This window comes from Leuresthes tenuis, unplaced genomic scaffold (assembly GCF_036924035.1).
Source record: "Leuresthes tenuis unplaced genomic scaffold, fLeuTen1.0.hap1 SCAF_5, whole genome shotgun sequence".
Classification (NCBI taxonomy): Eukaryota; Metazoa; Chordata; class Actinopteri; order Atheriniformes; family Atherinopsidae; genus Leuresthes; species Leuresthes tenuis.
Window position 1 is genome coordinate 13147804 of NW_027325359.1, and position 18785 is coordinate 13166588.

Here is an 18785-nt window from a genome sequence, read left to right on the forward strand (position 1 = left end):
CAACTCTCCATTCAAGACCACTGCAAGCTGTTTGCCTCTGGGGCGGGGGTTCAGTACATCCTGGTATCTACTGCCAGAGGGAGTCGCTTTAGGTCTGCTCTCTGAACCATAGAACCTCAATATTGTTCTTGCTGAGTGCTTCACAACAATAAATCTCTGGGCAGTAGACATGCGGGACATTTCTGAACAACAGTTCAATTTAGAACTGATCAGGTGCTGACATCTACTCATGACTTTAGGAACAATAATCATTACGGTAGGCAAATTTGCAAAATGTCTTGGTAGTACGAGCATGAGGCCAATATCTGTAGACAAAGGGGCCTCACTAATGTGTGTCAAGTGAGTTTTTCAGTAAAATATTCTACACCTCGTTGTTGACAATGTTGGTAGTCTTTAAAAAACACGTGTCGGTCTTAAAGTTTTTAAAAAAAGAAAATAAAAAAGCATCACAGGCTGAATATTGCACCGCTGAAACAGTCGTTTGAGTCTCTCATTCATATTTTCTTAATGTGGGTAATAGTGACACCTGCTGGACATTATAGTGTAGTGCAGCATAAGTAATCAGTTGCCATTTCAGTGTTAAGGCAGATAATTCAGTGAGGAATGTCAACACGTTCCTAAGAGGAAATTACTTTTGGACATGTCAAAGTTACAAATCCTTAAAAATCTGTAAAATAGCATTAAAGGTGAACAGTTTTTATGTATGTGGGTTGTGTTGCGTTTCTACTATGAAGGTAGACATTTGTATGACATTAAGCTTCATCCTTATTGTACCCTCTTCACTTTGAGCTTGGTTGCTACCGTTCGCGTTCTTTGGGACGAGAACCAACAGGTCCAGATATAAGAGCATCTTTAATGGACCTGCTGCTTCCTCAGTGAAAACTGGACACATTTTGCTCACTTTCTGTGAACGAAAAATAACGTAGTGTCAGCAAGCTTGGTGAAACTACACGCCATCCAAAAAGCACCCTCTGTGTGAGAGACTTTTCACAATAAAATCTGCAAGTTTGTGAGACAGAAAATCAAAATTAAGTGGAATAATGGTTAAAAAGAACAAAAATTGACATCTTTCTGAGTCGAACCATATCAGTCACAATAGGATTAAAATAAACTCGGTTTCCTCTTCATTTTGTGTAGATGAGGAACAGGCAGTGGTGCGATACTCAGGTTAAATGTGGACGATATTTGCAAGGCAGATATGACAGATGGTCGAGCTCAATGTAAAACATTATCTGGGTCATGTATTAACTAAGAAACTTTGTGCTTTGTGTTTTTTTTTTTTAAAGTTCAAGTGCTGAGAAAACAAACTTTAAAAACAAACGAACTATGCTGTTAGGAGAATTCATGTATGGAGAAAAAAAGTTCTTAAAACTGATTAAAGTAATTTTCCAGGAGCCTGATTTACAAAAGAAAAAAAAAAATAAATAAATAAACAGAAGAGGCCAAAACTCACTGGAGAGGCTAAGCATAAGGAACAAAGTCATCTCTTGACTTTTGGACAGCAAGTGATCGTTGCAGTAGAGTTTGCGGCTCAAAGCAGCCTCGAGACATTTCTGGTCGCCTTAAGATGCTCCAAACACCTGCTTGATGGTTTCACTTCTGCACCAAACTGTACTGAAACTGAACTTTGAGGCAACTGAAAGGCCTTTACCGCAATAAAAAAAAAAAAAAAAAAAAAACCTTTTTCCACTTTTCATTTATTAATCCAAGTCAAAGCAGCATTGTTTTAATTTACTTTGGTATACAAAACATTCAGATTTCAAATCACAAGAACACTAATGCAAGACTTTTTTTTTTTGTTTTCCAGGAAACATTTATTTAATCAATAGACAGGATCGCATCTTTCCATAAACTGGTCAGTTAAATATTAACAAATTTACAGTCATGAGGAATGTAAAAAACAAAACAAAAACAAAGACAAACAATGCTCGCCTTAAAAAAAAAAACCCACCCAGAACATCGACAACCACAGTGGGTCTGGAACAAGACTGGAATCCAGTGTCCAGCTCAAACGTTCTCCCATTCAGTGCTTCACAGTTCATCCTTTTTTGTCTTTGACTGCAACAAAAAGAGAAAGAATACACGTATATTACAGAGTAAAAGCTGCAGCATCGATTTTTCTTTGGCACAGTGAACATGTCGCAGCACGCAGAGAGTTCTCACCGTTTCATCGTCGTCTTCATCATCAACTTCATCGTCAACTATTTCCTCTTTATTGTCGGAGTCGTCCTCCTCTGGCTCCTCTTCTGGTTCTTCTTCAACCTGTGGAACAGTCGCATCAACTTTTCATTAATAACCCCAAATATGGCGTCGGAGGAGGAACGGTGACTCGAAACGGCGGGCATCGACTTGCCTGTTCATCCAGGGGTACATTCAAGCTGAGCCGGAGCATGCGCTCTATTCTGTCGCCGTAAGCTTTTGTGTCAGCCAGCTGGTAGCCGGAGCGCAGCGTCGCCGTCTCAAACAGAACCACCGCCAGATCTGATGCGGTTTGGTCCTCGGCATCAGTCTGAGGAGACAAGGAAAAACAAACTGCTCAGTTCTACGCTTGGTTTTGGTTCAAAACCGAGTCACTAAAACCACGCCCGGTCAAAAATAAATAGAAATGGCTCATATACTGAAGTGCTCAAACTTACATTGACTCTGTTGAGCATCTGCTTGACAAGAGGATGCTTGGGGTTGAGTTCTAGTGTTTTCTTCTGGCTGGCATAATAACTGAGGTGGAGCAAGGAGAGCAGAGACATAAGCTGAGAGTGTGATGGCAACGGTAAAGAGGAAACAACCACGGGAATGAGCATAAGCATTACTGGAGAGCGCAGGATTATTAGGACTCACCTTGTGGAAATGTCTTTTCCTGTCTGGTAAGCCTGTGCCTTCATGATCCTCTCCATGTTTCCTGACCAACCGTACTGACTGGCAACCAGAGCGCAAGGCGAGTCGGTTAACCTTTGAGACAGAACCGCCTTCTCGATCTATTGAAAGAAGAAAACAAGAAGAAGTAAGCAGGATGTTAAATAAACACGATGGAACAGAGAGAACTTGTAATTGTAGCCAAAATTCTTTAATTCTGCAGATGTGAGCACGACTGGCCCTCTATACCTTGTCCTTCAGGGGCCCGTCCTTGAGCCAAGTGGTGAGGGGTTCAAACTCCTTCTCCAGGGTCTCCCTCTTCTCCTTGGCCTTGTCACTCTCTTCAAATTTGACACCCTCCTTAGCCACATTCTGGAAGCGTTTCCCGTCGAACTCTGGCAGTGCCTGGATGCAGTACTCGTCCACAGGCTCCGTCAGGTAAATCACCTCATAGCCCTTCTTCAGCAGCTTCTCGACGAAGGGAGACGACTCAGCCTGTAGAGCGGAGGGGAAAACCACCACAGATGATGTCAAATTCAGCACATCTGCCGCATGACAGCTTTGCATACAACAGTCGGCTGAGCACCAAACGCACTCACCTCCTTCCTGTTGGTGCCGGCCATGAAGTAGATCTTGTCCTGCTTCTCCTTCATGCGCTCCACATACTGCTCCAGGCTGGCCAGGTCCGTTTCACTGTTGGAGGTCTGGAAGCGGAGCAGCTTGGCCAGACGAGTCCTGTTGGAGTGATCCTCAATGACGCCCAGCTTGATGTTGGTTCCGAACTCCTTCCAGAATTTATCGTTGTACTGTTCCTCTGCAATCTTCTTAATCATGTCCAAAGTCTTGCGGACCAGCTTCTTGCGGATGACCTAGACGGGCCGCAGATAAGAGATGGCATCCAATCATATTCCTTTATTATTCATTATTCCAAACCCTCTTTATTTGGGGACATTTTAAAAAAACACATTTATGCTGAACTCACCTTGAGCAGTTTGTGCTGCTGCAGAGTCTCTCTGGACACATTAAGAGGAAGGTCATCAGAGTCGACCTAACAGAAACACATTCCTCTTAATCTCAATGCGGGCAATATGAAAGCGGAGACCAAGCAGACTGACGCATATATAGTAATATTTCAGCTGGTAATAACTCACCACTCCCTTGACAAAGTTTAGGTACTTGGGCATCATGTCGTTGAAGTCGTCTGTGATGAAAACTCTCCTGACAAACAGCTGTGAAAAAAACAAAACCATTTCAAACTAAATTCCAAAGCAATCCCTGAATATCTTTCATCTAAAAGCACTAAGAGTCTCTCAAAATGGATACTAAACACTGTTTTAAGGCACAAACCTTGATGTAGTCATTCTTCTTGGAGCCATACTCATCAAAGAGGCCACGGGGGGCTGAGGTGGGCACAAACAGGATGGATTTGAAAGTAACCTCGCCCTCAGCTGTGAAGTGGATATGAGCCAGAGGGTCGTCGCTGTCCTGTAGAACAGCAAAACGTTTAAGATTTTAATAAAATCAAAACCTACTGAGCTCTAAAGGCATGCAATCTGCACTGTGGCTGACAAAGCTTTGCTGTTCGTGGGCCCACCTTTGAGAAGGTCTTGTAGAAAGCCTTGTACTCATCTTCCTCAACCTCTTTCGCAGGTCTCTGCCAGATGGGCTTGATATCATTCATCAGCTCCCAGTCCCACACAGTCTTCTCAACCTACAACACAAAAGGTCAAATATATACATTTAAAAAAAAAAAAAAAAGAAGTTTCTTTTTACATTAGTTCAACTTAAGGCATGTATAGTTTAGTGTGACAATAATCTCAGGGTTATCAATGAATCAAACTTTTCCTCTAAAATTTGAAAAGCTTTAAAATAACCAAGAAATCCCAGTGGGACCCATCATGTGGATTGAGATAAAGTTTACTAGCATATAACTGCAAATGTTCTATACTGAGGGTTTTGATATTTTCAGGCTACCTTCTTTGTCTTTGGCTTGTCTTTGTCCTCCTCCTCCTCTTCCTCTACTTCAACCTCATCTTCAGAAGTCTCCTTCTCTGGCTCCTCTGCTTCAGCATCATCCTCGATGGGTTCTTCAACGGTCTCAGTCTTTCATGTTTGAGAAAGACACCACGTAACCATTTGCTCCCCTTCACATTTTTCTGAGTTATAACTGGTCAGGAATCATATCTGAGTCAGAGTTTGAAAGAGAATGTCAAGAGTAATCACCTTGCTGGCCCAAACGTAGATGGGGAAGTTGATAAACTGAGAATATTTCTTGACAAGGTTCTTGATGGTCTCCAGCTCCAGATAGTCTGAGGCCTCCTCCTTGAGGACCAATCTGTGGTGAGACAGAGATGAAGATTTAAGATCAAAGTTAGTACTTTACCAGAATAGTAGAATCATGACAAGTAAAACATCATCCATGTTCACACTGTGGACTTAAGGTTAACATACAGATATTTCCAATGAACAATAATTCATGTAAATTAGCCCAAAGCAAATATTTTTGGGGAATAAAATAAAAAACTCACGTAATGGTGGTTCCTCTGCCCAGTGTGTCCCCGCGGGGGTCCTCGATGACAGAGAACTGATTCGAGTCGGACTCCCAGATGTGCTGAGTGTCATTATTGTGCTTGGTTGTTACAATGACCTTGTCGGCAACAAGGAAAGCAGAGTAGAAACCCACACCGAACTGTCCGATCAACTCGGAGGTAGATTGCCCTTCGGACTGCATGTCTGTCATCTTGTTGAGGAACTCGCTGGTGCCAGATTTGGCAATGGTGCCCAAGTTCTTCACAAGCTCTTCTTTGGTCATTCCAACACCAGTATCGGTGATGTGGAGCATGTTCTTCTCCTTATCAGACTAGAGATGAAAGGCACAATTAAATTACAAGCAGATAACACCTATTCACATTAACAGTTAAGTCAAACATACAAGTACAACACTGAAACCTTTGATGTGCATACTTTAATTTTGATGGTCAGCTCTTCATTCGTGGCCATTGCCTCCTCATTAGTCAGAGACAACAAGCGGATCTTATCCAGAGCATCTGAGGCATTGGAAATCAGCTCCCTGAGGAAGATCTGCAACAGAAAAATCAGGAGGTGACGAGCCATAACAGACAAGTAAAATCTAATGAAATCACTCTGCAGGACTGGCGAGTTTTATATAAAAAAGGTTAATTCCCGCTCACCTCCTTGTTCTTGTAGAGAGAGTTGATAATGAGCTTCATCATACGGTTGACTTCAGCCTGAAAGACATGTTTTTCAGACTTTTCCCTGAGTTCCTTAATCTGTGCAGCATTCAAACCGTCCAGCTGGATAGCCTCCTCCTCTCTGAGGGTAGACAGATGCACAAGCACAGGTGAGACAAAGCGCACACACATCTGTCAAACATCTGCTCTGTTAACAGCATGAAAGCCCAAAAGCCTTGTTGGTAGACCTTTCAGAAAGGTCAGTTTCAGGGTTGCTCTGACCTTTTCATGTACACAAGTTCAGTCATGTTGACCTAGTGTTCATCAGAGGTTTAGGTGACTGTGTTACAACGATCTCTGGACAGTTCGCTCAATTGACAAGTAAGTGAGACCTACCTTTGCACCACCTCATCATCTGTTCTGGAGCCATCCCTGCTTTTCCCCAAGTCCTCCTCTACTGTCCCATCAACTTCAAGTTCATCCTCAGCCCTTACAGCAGCTGTCAAAAGGCCAAAAGTTATTATCTTTGCATAATTAATGTAATTCACTAGTTTTTACTTGTGTATCTGACAAAATATTTACAATACGAGATTTCTATCATAAAATAAGACGTCGTGTTGGGTTAATTTAACTTTTCTCCTTGTAAGAATGTCGACATGCATGTGTTAAACATGCAACCCCTTTTCGCGTGGATATTAGTTAACATTTGATAGGCTCAACGTATGCGTTTCTGCTAGAAACTTCTAGAAAGACAATTAGGAATAACTGTGTTGTTCCGAGGAATATAACAATCATGTTATCATTAACTTTCGAACAAATTTAGGCTAAGAAACGGTCAAACTACGACAGCTCTGACCATTCAAAGCAGTGAAGAAGCAAAAAAAAAATGAAGCAAGTTAACACTAGCTTACGTGCTAATAATAGCTAAAATGTTGGATAATAATACGTAAAATGGGATGGCATATATTTCTACTACTCACCAAAGGCAAAAAGAGCGCAAAGAAGACCTATCACCCAGACTCGTTTCATTTTGAGATACTGCTAGTGTCGCTTGTGAGTCTTCAGCTACCGAGACAATAGCCGGGAGAGCAGCGCATGCAGCACTAGCTTTACAACGGAGACTGTCCACCTACCTCTCCGCCAAACGAGCCCACTATATTAGACCCGTGACAATTGACCAATGGCTGCGCACCACGCACGAGCTTTGACCAATCACAGTGGAGCTTTCCGTACATGCGGTCCAATCAGATTCGTCAACATAAGTCGATACCCGAAAATCGTGGCTTGACACCATTGGCCAAGAATGAATAATCAGCACATCACTTCCTAAAATGTATCCTTCATTGTAAAAAAAAAAAAAATCTCAGTGAACACGTTGGTTAAAGTTTGATCGTCTTATGCAATGTCGCGACCAAGTGACACATCGAAGCTTGTTGACAGCAGATATGGCGGATGCATTGATTTATGGCCCTACGACAATTAGACTTATGTGTGTGTCAGTCTTTGTATTTCTGCACTGACCTTCCTTCAAAGATGTGAACTAACATGGTGCTATGGAGGCATAAAATAATCAACACTTAAAGAGAATATCCAAGAGTGAATAGCTGCACCGTAAGCGTCTACAAACCCTGTGAGTTACTTACAGGGTAAGTTTTCAGGGTGTACCCTCCTTTCTTCCCACTATAAACCTCGAAAGGCTTTATTTCCCTGGGACCCTGAACTCGATCCATTCATTCTTTACGAGAATGAATGGATTTATACGATGTGCACCACTTATCTTTCTCCACAAGGTGGCACCATTCAGTAATTGACTTAATGGATGCACACGATGTCAGTTTTCATAATCACCCAAAAAACAAAAAGTTGTTGCAAAAGTGAGATCGTGGTTCACTTGAGCCACAAATGGTGAATTCGTGTACATGAGATGGTCACACAAATGTGCACATATATAATAATCCGTTTGCTTTTTTTTGGTTTATTTAATATGGGCATTGAATCAGGTTACAGTTGTCAAATATCAATTACTGTTGGGCAGTTACATGTCTGTGTGCGTCCTAAATGTTGATACAAAATGTCAAATATAGCAATAAACTATAGACAATAGACTTTACTATAGTAAGTCTGAATGAGCTGGGCTTTTGTGCTTATATATTTTATAGTATTTTTATAGTATTTTACCTGCTTGTACTCAGTCCCACAAATTTAAAAGCCCAGGAAACATGGATTGAAAAAAAAGAATTAAAAATCCCCGTTGAGGGTTACAGGGGCCTACAGTCTATCCCAGCTAACAACTGTTGAGATGCAGGATGTCATCTTGACCCGTCACTTGCCCATCATAGCGCTAAAAGAGAGAGAACACAGTCTGTATCCATACCTATGGTAAATCCACAATTGTCAATTCACCTAACTTGTATGTGTTTGAACTGTGGAAGGAAACTAAAGAACCCGGATAAATCTTCTGCAGACACAGCAAGAACAAGCTAATGCCATCGAAAGGCCCAGACCAGCAACTTTGAACCTTGAACCTTTGCGCTATGAGGCAACATTGCAAACCAGCTGCTTAAAGTTGAACATGACAAACCAAATACAAATGAACATTGCCTGATACAGTGTAAAAGGTTTTATCAACAAAGTCATTATTATGAGACGCTCTGTCAAAATCTAGGCATAAAAAGATCACGTCTTAAGACATCAAATAAAGAAGAAATGTCATGAAATTACTTAGTAGTATCACTCAGGATCTCATATGTTTGACTTCATTGTTAGATATGAGAAAACACAAAAGAAAATGGTAAAAAAAATAATATATATATATATATATATATCTTTTTAACATTTTTTAGATATATATATATCTATATGTGAAAAAACTATAGTGAGGCAAACTTTGAAAGTTCATGTTATAAAATAATAATTTGACTGATTTTGACATAGTTTTGAGATATTGGGCTTTCATTGCTCTTCATTTTTTACTCAAAGCAAAGTTTAGGGGTAATGTTTAGCATTGTAGACCCACAGCATTTAGGTTCCAGAGTCTCTGGAACACTCTTCCAAATGATAGGGGTCGGGTGCTAAAAATCTCCTATTCAGTTAGGCTGAGATTTCATCAATGAGGGCACTGTATTCATGGAAAGACCCCTCTGAAGAGTATAACACGACAGAAAGAGTTCATTATGGGTTGGAGGTGAACGCAAGTAATTTGTAGAGACTCTAGGAGAATAAGTGGACCCACACCATATTTAAAAATTGCCCTTGCAGCATAACAGGGCAACTGAATCTTACAGTGGTCAACCCTTACAGTGGTCAAGGATTCACGGTTTTGTTTAGTTTTTAAAGTCTTCCCCGACAAATACACTCATATTACTTCCTTGTAAATCTTCGAAACCTTTCATTTTAGATCTGGGCGAGTGTATTATTTCTGTAGCCCTGATATGTATGATGGCGGGTTGTTTTCAGCAGATATTTAGTCATTCGACCCGATGAGCGGCTGGTCCATGAACAGCAGGGAGAGACTGAGAATCAGACGCATCGGCCTCTGATTCGCTGGTTGACTGGGACCTTTTCCAAACACGGAAGTGAGGTAAGAGCAGCCATAGAGTGGCAGTTTCGGTATTTGCAGAGGAGGTTGTACCCGCATACAGTCGTCTGGGAGTCCACTGCGACCTCCATACGGTTCGCCAGGCGTTGAACAGAGCAATGGCGCCCTTCTCACTGCCCCTTTCGACTCTTCTGAAACACACGGACTGTCTGCAGAGGGCGAGTGTTTTCTTTCATGTCTTACAGGGTTTACCCCGCCGCACGTCCAGGTCTTGCCTGTGGAAACGGAATTTCACGGCGGTATCTCGTGGAGTCGGGAAACTACTGTTCCACCAGCCCGGAGCCAAAAACTACGCAGCATCTGTATGCAGCAGCTCCTCAGACGGTCGGGACATTACAGAGAGGCTGTGGTCTGTTTACAATGAGACCAAAAGGCAGACAGAGGGTATGAGCACAGTCACGGTTCGGACATTAAATAAGTCCACAGCCCTTTATGAAACAGAAAACTGTTGTTGATTTATGACCCTGCTATGACTAATGCACCATATTACACAGCTCCACCGTCACTTCACATAGCTAATCCTGCCTTCATATGAGGAAAAGGGCTTACAAAACGATAACACTGTCATTTATAGTGTCAAAAACTGCCTCTTCAGTAAGCCTCGTGGTCAGTATTTTGACAGTAGGGTGAGCATATTTTACAGGCCTGTAAAATCTACTGTAATGTCAGTCAATGGAAAGAAGTCAGCAAAAAGGCAATAGAATTAAAACCACGGTTTAAAAAGTGACATAAACGAGCAGCCAGACTCATTCCAAAATGTCATTGCACCAGTTTTACTGGAATATCAGGGCCGAATTTGTAAGTTTGTGTTATTAACAGGCAGGTGAATTATAATTTAAGTCAGAAAGTGGATATCCTTGCTCCTCATTTCACCCTAATCTTACATTAAGTACTATAAGAGAAACTATGTATATTAGAAAGAGTGCTGACAGAGAGTAAACATTCATACTCGCACTATTCAAGGACGTAGTTAGAGGCTTTTTTCCCCTCATGACCTTAAAGAGATTTGGCTGCCTGAGATTCCAAAAACTCCTAAAATGCTTTTCTGTTACAGCGACATATGAAATACCCCGATTAAACAAGACTGCACTCTAACCTCTGGTGTTTTCCTCTCTTCTCTAATTTGACCCTAGCTACATCCACCAGCTCTGTCGACCCCGACACCATTTTTGCCAACAACGAGATGAGCCTGCGAGACATAGAGATCTACGGCTTCGACTACGACTACACCCTGGCGTTCTACTCCAGCCACCTCCACACGCTTATCTTCAACATAGCGCGAGACATCCTCATCACTAACCATCGGGTGGGGGCAGTGTGTGACTTTTTGTGGCTCCGTTACTTTCCAGCTGCTGTAAAAGAACAGTCAGCAAGATGGTATACGATCGTGTGTTGTCCTTGTTTTTATGAGCTGCATAGTTGTGTCACATTTTAAGGTTCAAAGTGGGTTATGACTGATTTTTACGTGTATTTCCAATATCTGGATTTGCCTAGAGGTTTATGTAATTTTATACTACTCAGACATTTTAGCATTAAGTAGATTAAGCACTGAAGTTTGAACTAATCATTGATTTTCTTTCATTATTAGTATCCAGAGGGCCTGCGGAAGTATGAGTATATTCCAAATTTTGCTGTGAGGGGACTTCACTATGATGTCCAGAAGGTGAGAAGAGCTTTTCGTGTCTTTAGCTGTTAATACAACATTTGCAAGTGTTGCAATGTTCGAGAAGCTTTGCCTTTTTCAGGAGAATATTTTGTCATTTGCAATAGGCACTGCTGATGAAGATAGATGCCTTTCATTATATCCAGTTGGGAACTGTATACAGGTATCTGAGCGCTGGGGCAATTCTTGTGTCCGTGTTGTGGTCACAATAGTAAAATTCACTAAACTCTATCGGTATGGCAAGCTTTATCATGTCACAACAAACGTTTATTTTGATATGCAAAATGTGCAATATAGTAGAAATGCATTGTTTTAATGCAATGGATTGACTATTACAGGGCTGCACTAGATGAAATACCTCAAATAACATTATCGTCTAAGGATTTGTGAAATCTCCGGTTTCTAATGCAGAGGTCTTCATCCAGTTCCTGATGAGGAAGTAGTCGCTATGTACGAAGGCTCTCACGTACCTCTAGAGATCATGAGTGACTTCTATGGCAAGGTGGCGATCACTTCCACATTTACCGGTTTTAACTTGGACACTGCAGACACAAACAGCCATGATAACGAGTGTTACTTTCCTGCAGAGTTCACACGGCCACGCCATGAAACAGTTCATGGACATATTCTCCCTGCCTGAGATGACCCTCCTGTCGTGTGTCAACGACTTCTTCATGAGGCACAACATCGACTACGAGCCCGTCCATCTCTACAAAGATGTGAAGGTGGGGGCCTGTTTGTGTGTAATTCCATAAAGTTTCTCTAATTCCATTAAATGAATTTCAATTCAGTTTTATTTAGATGGTGCTAAATCACAACAAATGTCATCTCAAGGCACTTTAAAGACACAGCCCAATCCAAGCCAATTACAATCCGATTCATTGTAATACAATCGCAATCCAATCGATTCCAATTCGTTAAATTCCAAATGAGTCCAATTCATGCAAAGCCGATATAAAAAAAAAAAAGTTTCTTAGCCAAGGAAACCCACAGATTGCACCGAAACCTCTCTTCGATCCAGTCTCCCGTCTTGAGTGCGCACAAGGTGACGGTGGAAGGAAAAAACTCCCTTTTAACAGGAAGAAACCTGTGGCAGAACCAGACTCAGGCAGGGCGGCCATCTGCCTCGACCAGCTGGGGGTAGAGAGGACAGGAAGGAGGGGAGAGGACAGGAAACTCCACATGATGATGAGTGCTAATGTATTAACATGTATGTAGAGTGCTGTGATACTCTAGCCCTTCACTGCCGTCTTAATTTTAGCTCTGAAAATCAGCCGCTAATTTTAGTCGAGCAGGCTTGCCTCCAGCCATGTGGCTCTGCTACTTCACAGGAAGAGCAGCGAGAAATCAGCACTGTGTTCTCCCTTTGAGGCCAGCTGTCATGCTGCTCCTGTCTGTTCTGTGTGACGCTGTAGCGTTTTTGACACATAGCTGTCTTTGAAGGCACTCACACGTGCTCTGTTTGAAGAATGCCTCTCATATCTTTTCAAGGACACCCTCTTTAATCTTTTCGTCTCGCATGCTTTATTATTCACTATCCAGTTTAACAATTTCAAACTTATTCTTGGCTGTGACGTTTCAGTGCATCAGATAATCTTTGATAAATGTCCTAAGTTTTCCCTTAACTATGCAGGTTTTCAGCCTTTTCTCCAATTCTTTGATTCAAAAGTGGCCTTGCTGTGTCAACAAAGCAACTAAAGTCCTTTGTTTATATTTGATTTGCATTCAGAGATGTACTCTCTCTGTGCTTCCAAGTAAACTGTTTTTAAGCAGAGCAAAGTTGCAGTCAGAGCTGAATGCTAAGGGATGTTTCATTTTCTTCTTCACAGGAAGCTATCAGAGATGTTCACGTCAAAGGCATCATGTATCGGGCCGTGGAGGCAGATATCGGTAATGCTCTCTTCAATCATATCTCTTTGTTTGAATTCACGAATGAATGTCATGATGTTCAAATAAAAAGCACACGAGATGCGTGCTACTCATCTATAACCCTTCCACCTTCTGCTTTTTCCCTTTCCAGGGAAATACATTTGCTATGGCGAGCAAAGCCACGCTGTGCTGAAGAAGCTGTCAGAGCATGGGAAAAAGATGTTCCTCATCACTAATAGCCCCTTTGACTTTGTGTAAGTGAGAGCAACCAGTGTTTGTGGACAAGATTAATTAAGAATGTCATGTTTTTGTGCCATCTTGTTTTTTCTGCTGTCATGTTTTTGTCACATCGTTTATGGGTGGCCAGACACGCATCAATGTGCTCGTGTTTGCATTTCCGTACAGTAATTCATGGACTATGAAGCCTTTTGAAGTCAGGGCTGTTTGCACAAATTGGCCGGCTACATTCCCCAGAGCTGAAAAGCCCTGAAATGATGTCCTTGTTGTAATATTTTCGTTGCATTGAGTCATCACAGCACTAAGGAGGAGCTGTGCGCATGCAGCAGTTGAAAAGGTTTTTAATTAATGCAGCAGGCCAAACTGGTAGGGCTTTCAATGTTTTGATGTATTAATATTGAAATTCCTGCTGGAAACACTAAAAGTTAATTTGCATGCCGCTTGGGTGGGAGCAGCTGTGGCTCAAGAGGTTGAGCAAGTTGTGCACTAATTGGAAGGTCAGTGGTTTGATCCTGGCTCCTCCATTCCACATGTCAAAGTGTCCTTGGGCAAGATACTGAATCCCTATTTGCCTGTCATGTATCATCCGCATGTGAATTGGTGAAAAATGTGTGTGTGTTGTTCAGCATGTAATAAAAAGAGTGCCGTGAGAATGGGTCAGTGTGAATGTAAAGCTCTGTGAGTGGGTGATAAGACTGGGAAAACACAATTCAGTTGCTGTCTGTTTTGCTAGTTTGGGCCCATATAGCTTTGGAGCAGCAAGGGTAAAGAATGTGAGTTTTTTTTGTTGAGTTTTATGAGATCACACCAGCATAGTGGCTTGCTGCATACACATCCTCTCACTGTACGATAATATCTTTCTCCTCCTCAGAGACCGTGGAATGAGCTACATTGTTGGAAAGGACTGGAGGGACCTTTTTGATGTTGTGATTGTGCAGGCTGACAAACCTAGCTTCTTCAATGACAGGAGAAAGTAAGTGTCATCACATGCGGCTCATACTCACATGCAGCGCATCCCACAGGGGGGCTTTGTGTAATGAGATGCATATTTGTAATGTAGGTGCATCTTCGAGCTGCTGATATTATCAGAGGCTAAAAGCTGCTGCCTGCATTTTGTTGCAGACCTTTCAGGCGAGTTACAGACAAAGGCGTTTTGCTGTGGGACAGAATTCACAAGCTGGGAAAAGGGCAGATCTACAAGCAGGTGCTGTACCAGGATCTAACCATGACAAAGAACGTTTAGCATTTCTGACAATTCACTGTGGTTACACCTCATGATCATCTAACACGAGAGTCTTTGTGTTCTGATGTTTGTGTTTAATCTACAGGGAAATCTCTATGAGTTCCTCAGACTCACCGGCTGGAGTGGCTCCAAAGTACTCTACTTTGGAGATCACATCTACAGTGACTTGGCAGTAAGTAGCATATTCACAAAGGATGATTTATTCTAATGACCCATTATTATGATTATGAACGCAGTTGTTTCTCCTTGCTTTGGCAAAAACAAGAAACATGCTTTCCCCAAACTCAAAGAGCTTTGCTGCAGTCTAAATCATCCAGCTTTGGAAGAGGATGCACAAAGTAAGACACGGAATGAAATAGAATAATTTATTCTGGAATAACTGGGCTGAGGATGTAATACTTAATGCATTAAATCCCTGTTACTGAGTCAGTGCAGTGGGTTGGGCAGACATTTTAATTGGTGTCTGTGTATATATCACAGCTACTGTACCGGATCTACAGTAATGAGAATCACTGCACCTCATTTACCTTTTTATCTGTAACAGCAGCTGTCCCTCATCTGTGCCAGAACAAAAATGACCAGTATCAGTGCATTTTACTGCATCACATCACAGAGTTTAAGTGATTCAGATATACGTGCAGATATGCTCGATCATCTGTGAAGAGTGATATTGAAAGACAGAGTTTATATCTCTGGCATGATGCCAAGTTGATAGCAGGCAGCCACGAGTCAATTATGTTATCTTGCTTGTTTAGACTTATGGAACTTGGCATTCTTAGTTTACACCAACCACAGCTTACCATCAGAGACTCTGGCTGTAGAACAAGATCATAGCTGTGAGTAGGCACAGAGGAGAAGCATCTGGGGGTTACTGAAGAGTTGGTTCAAGAACACAAAGCCCAAAGATACGTTCTCTGAACCCCAGATTCATGACAGATCGGCTGTCTCGTGTCAGACAGCAGTTCCAAAAAATACCACATTTAATAAAACAATCAACGTAGTGACACTTCGGAAAAGATGTGCAAAAGAACAACATAAACAGACATCTGCTTTATTGTTTCTCAAAAATAAAGAAAGACCAAAAATAGTGTTTCTTGACACATGACAACAAACTTAAAACAAAGTAACAATATAACAAACAACACAGCAACATTTCACCAAACACCGCAATTAAACAGGAAAGAAAAGAGACTTATAATAACACATTTCATGTCACGGCGGGGTAAGATGTGTGGGTGTGGCTTGGTAAAGAGTTAGGACCCGGATGCAGATATTCATAAACTATTCCAAACAAAAGTCACGGCTGAGACGGAATTCCAAAACTCATAACAAAAACAAGACCTGACATGAACTATGATAACAGACTTGACTTGACTTGACTTGACTTGACAACATGAATGATAGTGAACAGTGAGGATATGGCCATGACGGGAGGGAACCTGGAAACTAAATACTGTGGGGAGGTGATTGGTGATGGAGTGCATCTCTGAACAAAGACAGGTGACATGGATGAACCTAACATGGCAAGAAACTAAATACTAAACGGAAACCTCAAACATGAAAAACCTAAAGTCATAACAGAGACAACTCAACAAAACTGAGATAACAAAAACATTTCAGAAAACACGTCACACAGCAACAAAACCGACAACATGGCAGATTATGCTGTTTAAATGTTGCGTTTTCTGTCGTTATGTTGTGTTTTCTACATGTTATGTGTCTGCTTTTGTTTGGTCTTTAGCACCTCAGAGCGATTGTAACTAAGGTTTTAGTTACTCAACTGCATCCCGGGGGTTTAAGGCTTCAAGTGCATTTTCTTTTCACCTCATTTGTGCAGCTCCAGTGAGTGTGTTTTGGACTGTTAAATGTCACAGTAACAACCCTGAAGCCATGCAGGTCTATTATGACAATGCTGTGGTGCTGTTTAAGTGCTGGCAATAACTACGTGTGTGTGTGTGTGTGTGTGTATGAGCAGTTTGAAGTATGAAAGCTCTCTGCTTTGTTGCTATTGCTTTGTTTCCTGCATATGGAAACCATGACGTAAAGCTAAATACTTCAATCATTGCCCAATCCTGCTGCACACAGTAGTCTGGCTCAACACAGATCTTCTGATTCTTTCTTCTCCAGGATCTCACACTGAAACACGGCTGGAGGACAGGCGCCATCATTCCTGAGCTGCGGAAAGAGATCAAAATCATGAACACACAAGAGTATGTGCATATGATGACCTGGTTACAGTCACTATCTGGACTCATTGAACAGATGCAGGTCAGGAGACCATATCAGACTTTTGTTTTCATCCTCTTTGTGCCTTTATCACATCTGCCTTTTCACTCTTTCCTGACACTTTTGGGATTAACTTCTATATGTTGCCTTCGACAGGTGCACAGAGACCCTGCATCGCAAGCTGTAGTCGAGGAGTGGTACAGAGAAAGAGAATCCATGAAGTACTAAAGATAACTCGTTTAAAAGTGAAATGTAGTTTGGATGATTTGTTTAGATCTTTTAGAACTAATCTAACATCTTGTGTTCACACGGCAGGCCGCAGACAAAGGACATCTTCAACGCTCAATTCGGAAGCCTCTTCCGCACGTACCACAACCCCACCTACTTCTCACGCCGACTCTCACGCTTTGCTGACATCTACATGGCCTCCATCAGCTGCCTGCTCAACTACGACTTCCAGCACACCTTTTTCCCCCGACGCACTCCTCTGCAGCACGAAGCACCGTTCTGGCCGGAAAACAGCTCGGGGGTTTCTTCTCCAGCCCCACGGGACCAGAGCAGAACCGTCTGAACCGTGTGGGAAAGATAAAGATGGAACAATCTCTCTTGATGTTTTTACTTCATTTTGGTTTTATCTGGCTGCTTTAGAAAAGACAGGCTGTGTTTTAAATGATGCCGTGGTAACAGCCATGAAAACTGTTGACGTTTGTGATCATTTAAACCAGTTATTTATATCCATCCTTTCAAATAATTCAGTCTTAAAAGAGGAACGCTGGATGTAATGCTATTTAAGACAGATGTATGTTACTGTGTATGTGTGTGCATTTGTCACAGAGAATGAGGAGTAGATTTATTTAAAAAGAATACTTGTTTTACATAGTCTAAACAGTAGGGGGCAGTCACACACCAAGTTTGACATGTATTTTTGTGTATTATCTTTGCCTTTTTTTGTCCTTTGCATCTGCTGAGGAAACAGTAGTTTAGCATTCACATTACATACTCTGTTGCCTTAACCTGTTGCTCACATTATTTCAGAGGGTATATTTTTGTAAAGAGCTGATATCATTTGTGGCAATCAAGCTTTTTTTTCTTCAAATTTTGCCAGGCAGCATTTTAGTTCATTTCATGAGGTGTGTCACATCGGCACACCTAACACTTTGACTTTTCCAAGATCTTTGTGTTGAATGGTGTTAAGCATTGCTGCACAACACAACCGGCATGTCTCATTTTAGCAGCTGAGAAATTCTCAGGAAGTGTCGTTGCTGTATTCGGTGTGAATGCTGCTATTTCGTCTGTGATGGAACCGACGTTGCGCTTCTTTGGTTTTCCACAGTTTAACAGAGAATGGGTGAAATATTTTCATGGACATTGTCCAGACATGCAGCCTTGTGAAGGTTATTTTATGTCACGTCTTGAGAAAGGGAATAAAAAAGGGGAGGAGGAATGACAATGGCCACAACGAAAACCTCATTCTGTAGTTTTAAATGTGTGTTGGTGAAGTGTATTTCTATTTTTCATTTCACAATTAAAATGTTAACGGCCCCTTTCCCCTCCCTGTGCTTATGTGGTTATTTAAAGGAATTGGATGTAGACTGACAGTAGCTGGAATCAGATTTGATAACTGAATACGTGTCCATTTGTTTGCAATCTTTTTGTTAATTTGCCAGCATCAACATCGGAGGGTTTCAGAATTTGAAAATTAATTTTGAGGGCCGACTATTGTTTGTCAAATTCAACTTTCCAATTACAATTACAACCGTGGGTTTATTGGATTTAATCCCCACAAATCTTGTTACCAACCAATTTCCCATATTGCTTCTGGGGCTTTCCTAATCAGACAGGTGCACAACCAGACATCTGGGACAGTAAAAAAAAAAGCCACCAGGGATCAGAAGTAATAAAGTCTGT

The 18785-nt window shown here is 41.6% G+C and overlaps 2 protein-coding genes across 2 annotated transcripts; one reads left to right on the forward strand and one right to left on the reverse strand.

Moving 5' to 3' along the window:
• Positions 1–1787: 1787 nt before the first annotated feature.
• On the reverse strand, positions 1788–7174 carry hsp90b1 (heat shock protein 90, beta (grp94), member 1). Its single transcript, XM_072386109.1, has 18 exons — positions 7022–7174; positions 6438–6540; positions 6042–6183; positions 5815–5931; positions 5379–5710; positions 5074–5185; positions 4825–4953; positions 4445–4561; positions 4198–4335; positions 4002–4079; positions 3833–3898; positions 3450–3719; positions 3100–3345; positions 2836–2972; positions 2637–2715; positions 2354–2509; positions 2164–2262; positions 1788–2058 (listed from the first exon to the last, which is right to left on the reverse strand). Exons 1-18 carry the CDS (start codon positions 7068–7070, stop codon positions 2032–2034), a joined length of 2397 nt encoding a protein of 798 aa, XP_072242210.1. The 5' UTR covers positions 7071–7174; the 3' UTR covers positions 1788–2031.
• Positions 7175–9610: 2436 nt separating this feature from the next.
• Positions 9611–18419, forward strand: nt5dc3 (5'-nucleotidase domain containing 3). Its single transcript, XM_072386113.1, has 14 exons — positions 9611–10023; positions 10773–10945; positions 11228–11302; positions 11410–11465; positions 11714–11804; positions 11890–12027; positions 13132–13192; positions 13323–13425; positions 14280–14381; positions 14531–14612; positions 14737–14823; positions 16779–16919; positions 17034–17098; positions 17193–18419. The coding sequence occupies exons 1-14, from the start codon at positions 9738–9740 to the stop codon at positions 17446–17448; spliced, it is 1716 nt and encodes a 571-aa protein (XP_072242214.1). The 5' UTR covers positions 9611–9737; the 3' UTR covers positions 17449–18419.
• Positions 18420–18785: the final 366 nt, after the last annotated feature.